The sequence below is a fragment of the Apaloderma vittatum genome, unplaced genomic scaffold (assembly GCF_000703405.1).
Source record: "Apaloderma vittatum isolate BGI_N311 unplaced genomic scaffold, ASM70340v1 scaffold11317, whole genome shotgun sequence".
Taxonomy (NCBI): domain Eukaryota; kingdom Metazoa; phylum Chordata; class Aves; order Trogoniformes; family Trogonidae; genus Apaloderma; species Apaloderma vittatum.
The window spans coordinates 1,055-11,926 of NW_009724569.1; the positions used below are offsets into that span (position 1 = coordinate 1,055).

The window sequence follows — 10,872 nt, forward strand, 5'->3', positions numbered from 1 at the left end:
CAGTGTCCGGGAGCCTCTAAGACCCCACAGGACAGGGTTCTCACCAGGCGCGGGACCCAGCCTTGAACCAGATCCCACTAGTTCCTTGGAGAATCTGGAGCTAGATCCAAACAACTCAACCGGGGAGAGTTTGGAGCCAATTTTGTATTGGAGGCTCACGATACAAACTTTTCCCTAATGTCTAGGTAGGTACAGGGACTAAATGCTTGAGCAGGATCCATGATCCGTGCAGCCCTTGGACTATTTGCACTGCAAAACAATCACTGTGAGAAGTGCCACGAGGTAAAAAAAGGAGATGGCCTTGATACTGTCTCCCCCCACCCCGGAAGAAACCTGATCAGTCTGTCCATCCAGCTGTGTGGTGTTACCGTAGCCTTCAGTAGTGTTTGCCACCTCTTCAGGAAGGCCCATCTGGAGCAAGAGTTTGGAGATAAGGCTGTTGAATTTGCTCTCTGTTGTAGACCAAGGCTCTTCGCTTGGGGTTGGGCCTTCAGACGTGATGTTTAGCTCTGCCGGGTCAAGACAGTAACCTTCTGGTGTTCTCTCGTAGAGCACATCCATCAGGTCAATCCCAGCTACTGAGGAGGGGGAGGCACAGGGAATATCCCTAACGAGTCTGTAATTCTCCATCCACTCCTTCAGCCACTCAATGCGGCAGTCGCAGTCCCAGGGGTTGCGGAAGAGGTACAGCCGCCCCAGGAAGTACACTGGCTGGAAGACAGAAAAGGGCAGCGTCGTTAGGTTGTTGCTGTTCAAGTGCAACGCCACCAGGCTGGTGAGGTTTTCAAAAGCCCCTTCCTCAATGTAGTTGATCCTGTTGCGGTCCAGGTAGAGGACCTCCAGCTCCCCTAGTTCTCTGAACCAGGTGTTGGAAATGTTCCTGAGGAAATTCCCCCCCAGGTTGAGCATCTTCAGGCACTTCAGGCCATCGAAGGAGTTTTCTGGAAGCTCATTGATCAAATTGTCATTCAGGTACAGGTACTCCATCTTCTGGCAGCCCTGAAAAGCTCCCTCGTGAATGACATTGATCCTGTTGTCCTGCAGATTCAGGTATTTCAGCTTGGTCAGGCCCTGCAAGGAGTTATAGGCTACCGCTTCAATCCTGTTTCTCTCCAGGTAAACATGGGTCAGGTTCTCCATGCCCCTGATGGCACCTGGGATCCTCCGGAAGTTGTTCTGGAAGCAGAAGAGCTCTTGCAGAGCAGGCAGCTCGATGAAGATCCTGTCTGGGATGTTGAAAAGATTGCAGTCCGCCAGGTCCAGCCTGACCAGCCGTCTGAGGGCAGTGAAAGTCCGTGTGTGGAGATAACGAATGTACTCGTTGTGGGCCATCTTCAGCTCGGTCAAGCTCGGTAGTCCTTTGAAAGCCCCTGGGGTGATGAAGGAGATATTGTTGTGGTTGAGCGACAGGGATTTGAGGGAAGGCAAGGTCCCAAAGGCCCTTTCAGAGAGGAACTTGATGCTGTTTTTATCCAGGTTGATAGAGGAGGCTTCACAAGGAAACTCGCTAGGGATCTGCCCCAGACCAGCACGATCGCAGAGGACGGAGCAGCTCCGCTCCTGGGTGCACACGCAGTTGGCAGGGCAGGACCGCGCACAGGCCCACACCGCGTGGACGTGAGGGACCCAAAGGATCACTGTCAGAGAGGAGCACACCATCCCCACGGAGGTGTAGGAGGAGAGAATCAGGATGCATCATTAGCAAATAGAACAGTCACAGCAGGAAAAAGAAATGAGCTGTCTCTGCCTCCCTCCTGGCCAGGCTAATTGCCACCCGCTACTTGCACACTGGTGCTGACTAAAGAGCGCTCATGAAAGATTCCTAAAAATCTTCTGCTGGGTTTTTTAAATACCCTGCGAAGGTGTGGGTATCTATATATGCATATATAACATCATCTAGAATGTAATTTCTGATTACTTTCTTTCCGCAAGAGGAGGATTCACCTAGACTTAAGTATTTCTCAGTGTCTCTGTGACTGGGGTCTTTGCAATCTGATGGGGCTGTGGTTTGACTGGGGAGCAGACAGAGATGCTTTGAAGGCCAGCAGCTGTGGATGGCTTGTAGTATCTCAGGGTGGGGAAGAGGGAAGGGCAGCGTATGCTAGTCCGGCAACGCGCAGCCGATACCAGTTGCCTGGGGCATGTCAAGTTCATCCTTTTTGACTTTTCTTTGTCCTTTCAACCTAGTGTTCCTCCACCAGAGCCATGAGCTGGTGCAAGGGGAACTATGAGCTCATAAGGATGCAATGCAGTGTTTAAAAACATATTCCCCTTGTGTACTAGTAGAATGGCATGAGGAAAAACAAATTAAGGGATATTGTTCAACTGCATTCTTCATGATCTCATCACAGATGAGATATTCTGCACCTCCAGTATAGTTTTTACTGTTTTGCCAATTCTCAAGACAGTCATCACATTGCCTTATATTTGATGGGAACAGCCACATTGTCCTTTTATCATCATGACATAGGAGGTGTGTGGCTGTGTGGCTTCTTTTCAAATTAGTCCCATGTAGGTGGGTGCACAACAAGGAAGAGGAGGAGAATGCTCTTGGGGGGAAATCAAAGAACAAAAGGAATGGGAGACATCAGCCTCCACAGACAGGCATTTTTGTGGGGAAAAACCATCCAGTCAAACAGATGACTGCAAAATAAACTCACTGGAGATGAAGAACTGAAGGCAGAGCTCATGTTGTAACTGCTCTCAAAGGTACATCCTATCTGTCACTCAAGAAAATGAGAAGCCACACCAGCAAAGGCTCCATGTAGTCACCAGCACAAAATGGTGGTACTGCTACTGACTGTCTTTTCTGCTGCAGTTTACTGGCTCCCACACAAGCATAATCCTTTTCTACTTTTTTTTCAACAAGACACGAGATGCCATCTTTAGCAACATCCACCTTTCCTGCAGCATTGCTGAGATCATGTTGTTGCTGCTTTGCGTCAGGTTGCCCCAAGAGCTAACAGATGAGGAACAGGCTTTCCCCCCTGCTCCCAAAGACTGTCTGGGGAGGGAAGCTCCCAGGAGCTGGACTGCCTCTCCCCAACAGTTTGCAGCACAGTGATCGCCCACTACAGCTGTATTCCCAATGGGCATTTTAGTTAAGATATACTTCTGAGGTGATACACCAGGAAGCACCAGCTTCAGCAAGCTTCAACATTCTAAATTTGCAGCCCCTAAGCCTTTAATGTATGGACCAAACTACAGTTCAAACTGCAATTGCTCTGCTCTTTCTGCAGGCTTTTTAAGGGCAACATGCACAGTACTGTATTTGTGAATTTATGCTGCCTGTGGCTTCTTCAAGCAGGAGATCTGTAAAACCAGTTGCTTGGCAAGGTCCCCATTGACAGAACATCAACCCAGGAGCTTCCCAACCTGGTTCTGTTTGAATCAATCTTGTCATTCTGTGCAGAAGAGAGATTTAGGTATGTGGAGGGCGTACCCTAGAAGGACTTCAGCTGTGGCATCTTTATCAAAATTCAAGTCTCATCAAGCCTGACCACATTATTGCAACTGGAAAATTAGCAAAACAGCATCACTTCAAAGATAACTGATAGTGAAGGACTCCAAGAGGTGGAAAGGATTTTAGGCAGGTTGTCACTTTGCATGCTCTTCTCCTTTCTCCCAAGTCTTTATCTAACAGCCACGGCTGAAAGAAAGTCCCCTTCAGTCAGAGCCTTGGGTAGACAACAGGAGCCTACGGACAAAACGGTACAACCTGCTGGTCTCAGATTGCTCTTTCTTTGTGCTGATTGCTCTTTCTTGCTGCCCTTCGCACCAGCCCACCCTGTTGCTTGCAAACAGGGGCATATGTTGTTTTTGTTGCGCTGTTACATAAACTGAGGGCCAGACAGATTAAGGATTTGCCTGTTCCCAAATGTCTGACCGCAGGTGGCTGTCTGGAAAGGGTGGATGTGAGTGTTGCTGCTGGAACAAGAGCCTTGCATGAGCTCAGGGTGACATCCAGAGGGGCATAGGTGCATAGGCTGTCCTAGATGTGAGACCATCCCAAGCAAGTTCAGTGTTCAGCTGCAGCTGCCCCAAGTGCAAGCACATCTCTGGCCTTTCCCAGTAGACCTCCCCCAGCAGCCACGCACACTGCGTGCAGCGTAGGAACGAACATGGTGATCGCCAGATCCCATCGTTTCCCTTCCTGCCTGTGCTCTAATCACTCGATAAGGGAAATGTCTGTACCCAAGCCCTATCCAGCCTGTTCTCCTTATACACAGGGGGGGGTTTTAAGTGCCAGCTCTGGGTCTTTTTCTAGAGGCATTTCACAGCGTGCTTCCACGATCTCTGTTTACAAGTGTATCTCTTTGTATTGTGCAGTAAAGGGAAAACAAACACTTGAGGGCCACCCAACTGGAAAACAATCCCCTGGCACTCGGAGCTCAGAGGAGCCCCTCAGCAACTGCAGTTGTTGTGGAAGTTCTCCCTCTTTCTCTTGCAAAGAAAGTCAGAAAAAAATCCTCCATCTGAACCCACCAAACCCTCGGTACAGCAGCTTCTCAGAGCCCAGATCAGATCTCTGCTGTTGGCCAGATCTCCTCTAACCAACATAGCATGAAACATACCCAGCGCTCCTTCCTTACTCCTTCCCCCTCCCCAAAACCAATGTTCTTTGCTTTTTACACTGTAGCAGCAGACAGGGCAGCAGCTGTAAGATGACTCCAGCTGAGTGACACAGAGGGTGCTCAGGTGAAATGTGTGTTTAAAAAGGGTGAAATATAGCAATAAGGTTAAAAATACCAATGAGATTAAGAAATAAACAAAATTCCACCCAAGGATGATGTCTTATGCTCTTCTAAATGCTACAGTAATTCAGTATTTGAAGAGTGAGAGACCCCCCCAAAAAAAATGTTTGCACAGTATTCAGAAGGGTAAAAAGACAATGATTGCAATAACTGAGTATTTAACCCACACCTTTCCAAACGATCTGTCTAATCCACTACTGGGTAATGCAGAATAAGAATATACTCACCATTTAAAATGACGGCAAACATTACCTTGAATATTCACTAGTGGCATTTCAGGTCTGGCAAGTGAACTTGAGGGATCTAAAAGAGCACAGGAAGAGCAGAGACAGGTTTCATCCTCTGTCATTTCCCTGCATCATTTTCCCACAACAAGGTCTATGTTTAGAAAGGAAAAGCAAGGGAAAAGCTCCCCTCCCACACATTTTCAAACAGAAGTCTCCAGCAACTTCCTGGTATCTTTTTTCCACCACTGACCTTCTTAGGGAATCCTGCAGCTTTGTGCTACACCTTTTCACAAGCTCATACGCATTCTTCCCGCCAGCTGTGCCAAAGGCAGGTTCCTGTCATCAGAGATGACAAAAGATCACCAACAGTTAGAGCCTGGCCATCTCCCCAGGAAACAGGTGCTGGTAGAGAGGAGAGTAACCAGCTCCACGTCAAACAGCCAAAACGAAAATTCCCAACAGAAATCATCTTAGATACGTTGCTTACCTAGCCTAGTGATTGTGTCCTCCCTCCTGCTCACGAGGCTGCCATTAGCCATACGAGTCAGTCTCCGAAAAGTTGGCATTTTTTTCTCACACGCTATCATTTAATGGCAGGAAAATCCTCTGTATCAGAGGAGGATTAGTGGAGATGGAAGAATATGTCTGTCCTCTAAAGCTCCCAAAGCAAAACAGGGATTGCTGACAAACCAAACTGATGTTTTCTCCCCTCTGCCAATCTGCTCTCCCCCCACCCCTAAGAAAAAAAAAAAAACTATACAACTATACAGGCCACGGTTGGACCGCTGCCATTCAAACAGCATTGCTGAAAGTCATTACTCCACTCCTCATTATATAATGGCAAAGGAGGTGGGAGTGAGGGGTGCAGCCTAAATGTGATTATATTTGGGGGCAAGCATAGGCTTATGGTTTCCCTTCATTGAACTCTCAAAACTGAAGCAGCTTGGGACTCCCTTCCCCCTGTGCATATTTTCCCAGCCCCAGCATGGCGCAGACACTGCTATCAGGCTACTGGTGCGCTTTGCTTTGCTGGGAATTTCTCCTGAAGGACAAGGAGTCACCAACAGCACCGGGAAAAGCATCAGCAAATGCAGGAACTTGCATGATGTATACAGCCTTGATAATAATAAACTCTGCCCTGCCTACGAGTGTGTTTTGCTTGTGATGCTGCAGCTGTTGTGTGGAAATCATAAGGACAGGTTCGGTATGTGGTGGTGTTTTAGCATTCAGGATGTGAACTGGTTTTTAAAGCCTTTTCTGACAGAATGATGATGATTTCTTTGGAGAATGACGGCTGAATGAGTTATCTCAGCCTCCCATGCCTTAGGTAATTGTGTTCACCATGTCAGAGGGAAAAATAGCTCTAGTTTTTATTTCTAAGTGAATTATTCTCCTTTTTTTTTCCCAGGAAATGGAATACTTCATGAATTTATGCTTGATACAGCAGGAAAAAATCAGCAGGGAACCAGCTTGCAGCTGCTGGACTCTTCCTGCAAATTAAAGCACCCAGCTACACCACGTTTTGGGTTGTTTTTGTTTTTTTTTTTACTTTCCCTTGGTCTTAAGGCATCTGGCTAGCATCTCAGGAAATTTGTGTCTGCCTAAACAGCATGCAAGCAGGCTGGTGCTTGGGGAGGAAGGCTGAAGTGAAGAGGGTGACCCATATATCACCAATTTAATTTCAGGGGTTTCTTTCCCCACCACCTTGTTGCAGCAACATCCCAGCTTTGCACTTCTGTGCTTTGCACAGGAGGAAAGAGATTTGCAAAGTCACATGCAGGAGTGTTTCAGCCTCCACCACGGAGCTGAAGCTGCTGGAGACCTTGTGGAGACACCAGTGGCACTGGCTGAGTGCTCACCTGCACTGGGACAGCTGGTGTTTCCCCTAAAGGTCCCTGTTCCCACGGGAATACAGAGAAGCCACAACCTGTCTGATTCTAAAAAGCAGATTACTGGTGCTTCTTTGCCATGAAGAAAATTGGCAGGTAGTAGCGGGGAGCACTATTTCCAGCTCCTCCCAACATCAACCAGAGCCCTGAAAGTGGTACCAGAAATCTTCTCTCTCCCCAGATGCACAGATGCTGTAGACAAGAGGTGGAGGAAGGGGCAAGGAGGGTACAGAGGGTTCAGGGATGATTCAGCGTGTTATCATTTGGCAGCTCCCCAGGGACTAGACTTGCTGCTTGATTTGCAAAGCAATAATAAATCTGCTCATCAGAAATGAGATGGGGCCATTCTGTACTGAGACACTAGAATTATGCTGAGACTGTCATCCTCCTGTGCCTCACTGCTCTTCTTCCACATGCACAGTAAGGGACTGGTGGGAATGGGACATGAAGGACCACTGAGCTCCTGAAAGTGCTTTTGTGATCTGCAGAGCCACCTTCTCCAGTGGAGCAGCTTGTGGGACTCAGCAAAACACATTCCCCAAGGAGGACCCTAGGAATGTCCACTGTGTGACACAGTGGGTAGGGATGCTGGTAGGTTGGGGGTTGGGGGCGGCGGTGGGGGGAAGACAGTGGCAGCAGGTGCCTGTTGCAATATCAGCAGCTGTGACACTGTTCGCAATGCTGCCGAAGTAGGCTCCAGCAGAAGCTGGAGGTGGGCTGCCCAGGAACACATCTCAGAGAGCTACTGCAACAGGCATTCTCACCATAGACCAGTGCAGTTATTTGGCTCCTGCAGGAGCTTCCGAGAGCGGCTTTGCCATCGGCATCCCACATACTGCAGCTGCAGCTGGCCTGGTGATTGAGCCCAGCCTCACGCTGGCCTTTTCTACTGTGGCTGAAATAACCCATGTCCTATCTCATCACGAGCCCTCCCAGCCACAGCCTCACCAACCAACCTGTGCTGACACGCCTGAAGCTCCTGTGAAGCCACACACACCTGATGAGCAGCAGCAGCTCCAAGGATTACAGCAGTATATTTATGTGCATCATCTATGGGCAGGAGCCTCATGCATTTCCAGACCATAGCACAGAGAAGATATGAGCATCTCAGCATATGCCTGGGGGGAGGCTGGGGCTGTGACACACACTGAGGTCACAGTTTCTAGGGTAGCCTTCCACTGCAGGCAGACAGCTGGTTGGAGACCATCATCCTGCAACCAGATTCATCAGATCACTGCAGGAGCACCAGGCTCGCCATCCCATGCCTCCCATGAACTTCAGCCAGCTCCTGCAAATCCTGATTCATTTCCTGATCACCCTTGGTCCTGAAAGGGCATGATAATGTGAGAAAGAGGCCTGGTAAGGAGACATTTCCTGTCTTCTTAAGCTGAAAAGCTTAAATACCAGAGGGTACATAAAAGAGACCAGCATTTATTCTTAAAGGAAACACACTTCGGGTTAAACCACACCTCAACATTTTTCCGAGCATGTCTCTCAGCTAGTTAATGCTGAGGGCTGAGCACACTGCAGGCACTCACTGCTCGGAAGCTGCTGTGGCTGCTTTGCTGGAAGTGGAGTCAGAAGTTACAGACCTTGTTACTATGGTTCTGTGATGTAATTTTCTTTGCCAAAGAGGGTTGTTCCTCATGACCTGTCCTGCCCTTTTTAATCTCTGTGAACTCAAGAGAAGTCAGAGGTCAACACAGCAGTGGAGCAGAGCCCAGAAAGCAGTAGAGCTATGCTGCCATTGAAAAAAAAAAATAAGTGTTTATATCTGATCTTCCACAATCAGAATTTGGAGAATTCAGCCCTGACCAGAAGAGCCTATTCTGTTTTGGCAGTTTGTGCTGGGGACATAAGCCTTGGCACAGCTTCACAAGCTGGCAGTGAGGACAAGCCTGCCTCGCAGGGTGAGTCTGCATGGTCTGCCTGCAAGATTGTTTTTAACAACACGTTTCGTCATGGCTGGGGGCATTTCTTCATGGCTGGGGACTTAAGGAACTGAATGTAGCTCCTGTCTCTGACACACATTGAAATGATTTTAAATGATCATTAAGGAGCACTTCTTGCAGTAGTTCAAGTTCAGGTAAAAATACTCCCTTTACTTTTGAAGGTTACCTAGAACCAGCTGATGGGATTCATCCCACCAAACCGAGGGTGAGAGAGGTCTTGTCTCACTTGTCTCACTCACTTTAGCTGCCTATCTGTGGGTGCCACCATGGGCCTTAGCAGGGCCCATTCTCACCGACAGAGGATGCCAAGACAGCTGAGGGCGTGCAGCTCCATCCCAACATTGTCCGTTCGGATGCCTCCAGCCAAACGCCTCCCTCCTCAGAGCAGTGAAGGGGCAGAGCTGCTCACCTGACTCTGGTGACCAAATATCTCTGCTCCCCTGTTTTGTTTCTTTTTCTGTCTCTAAGAGCTGCTTACATTCGTGGGACTAGTGCAGGGGGAGTGAGGTCCCTGCACCACAGAGCGCCTCCACTTGCCCCAGGGGCTTTGGTTTCCTGCATTTCAGTAACAGCGGCCGCAGCTCGCTGCATACTTCCCCTCTTCTCACAGCAGGAGATGTGTAGCTCATCTGAGCCTCTCCTGAGCATGTAGTTGCTGGGGTGACCTTTGAAGCAGCTGCCTCAGCATTTCCTGATGAGGTTCCTCTTGTCAGCTCTGCCTCGTGGGACCTGGGTTGCGTGTCCAGTGGTCACGCAGCCCCTGTGCGCGCAGCTCTGGACGGCACAGGTTTGGGGTGAGGAGGAGGAGTTGCTCTGTGGCGGGGAGTGCTGCACTTCGAGTTGACAGGACAGACCAGCACAGCTGTGCTGGGGTTTGCAACTTCAGCGCAGCCCATGCCACCGCCAGAAATAGCGACTGGTGCACGCGTGATGTTGCTGTTAACAGGGGACACAGAAGCAGCTGAGGAGCCAACCAGGACTTCAAGAGCAAGGAGTTCAGAGCTTTTTCTCTCTCTCAGAAGAGAGGGCAGCTTTTCTTCTGCAGGCACTGGTTTCTATTTTTTTCTTTTTACTTCACCCAGACTTTGCTCAGGTATTAAACTCCAGGGCCCTGAGGGCACCTGTGTTATGTGAGGGGGGTCTCCCACAGGCCCTCCTGGGGTTCAAGAGTCTCATTTCATCGCAGCCCAGGGCCACTGGTCCCTGCCCAGCCTGGCAGCTGCAAGTTGCACCTTGTCACTAGACTTCTCCCCAGTCTTCCAGGCCCCTCACAGTGTGCCCAGCCCTCTCAGGCTGCTGTGCTGTGCCCTCCTCAGGGTGCCTTCTGCTGGTCCCGTCCCAGCCAGAGAAGATCCACAGCAACTCAAAACACCTCTCAGAAAGGAGAGCTGCTGTGGTGATCCTTGTGATGTCCTCCCCATGGAGGCTAAGGAGAGACCTTATTGCTCTCTACCACTGCCTTAAAGAAGGTTGTAGAAAGTTGGGGATTGGTCTGTTGGAAATGGCCTCAAGTTATGCCAAGGAAAGTTTAGGTTGGCTATTAGGAAGAATTTCTTTGCTGAAAGGGTTATCAGGCATTGGAATGAGTTGCCCAGGGCAGTGATGGAGTCTTTGTCTCTGGAAATATTTAAGAGTCATGTAAACATAGTGTTTAGGGATACGGTTGGACTTGTCAGTGTTAGGCTAATGATTGGACTCCATGATCTTAAAGGTCTTTTCCAGCCTGGGCAATTCTATATGCATTTCTGTGTGCATCCTTGGTGAGGAGGGCTGCCACCAGCGACAGCGCCTCTGGGCTTACTCCTGCCCTTCAGAAATAAACCCGTCTCACCCCAAAGACCAATTTTGGCCTTTAATTCCCCTCAGCAGCCTCTGCTGAGTGTCCAAGTTTGTTCTCCTAGGTATACATAAAAACATCCAAGCCTTAACCAGTTTTCCTGACAAGACACAACAGACCAAAGAACAGCCCATCACTGAGTTTTACATTCACCGTGCTGGCCTGGGTTTTTCTCGGGAACTCTGTAGCCCTGCAGCCAATTCACATCAGCAG

The 10,872-nt window shown here is 49.2% G+C and overlaps 1 protein-coding gene across 1 annotated transcript; it reads right to left on the bottom strand.

The window, feature by feature from the left end:
* Nucleotides 1-240: 240 nt before the first annotated feature.
* NYX (nyctalopin) lies at nucleotides 241-5,003 on the bottom strand. The gene is made up of 2 exons (XM_009872554.1): nucleotides 4,982-5,003; nucleotides 241-1,637 (listed from the first exon to the last, which is right to left on the bottom strand). The coding sequence occupies exons 1-2, from the start codon at nucleotides 5,001-5,003 to the stop codon at nucleotides 241-243; spliced, it is 1,419 nt and encodes a 472-aa protein (XP_009870856.1).
* Between the last annotated feature and the right edge of the window lie 5,869 nt (nucleotides 5,004-10,872).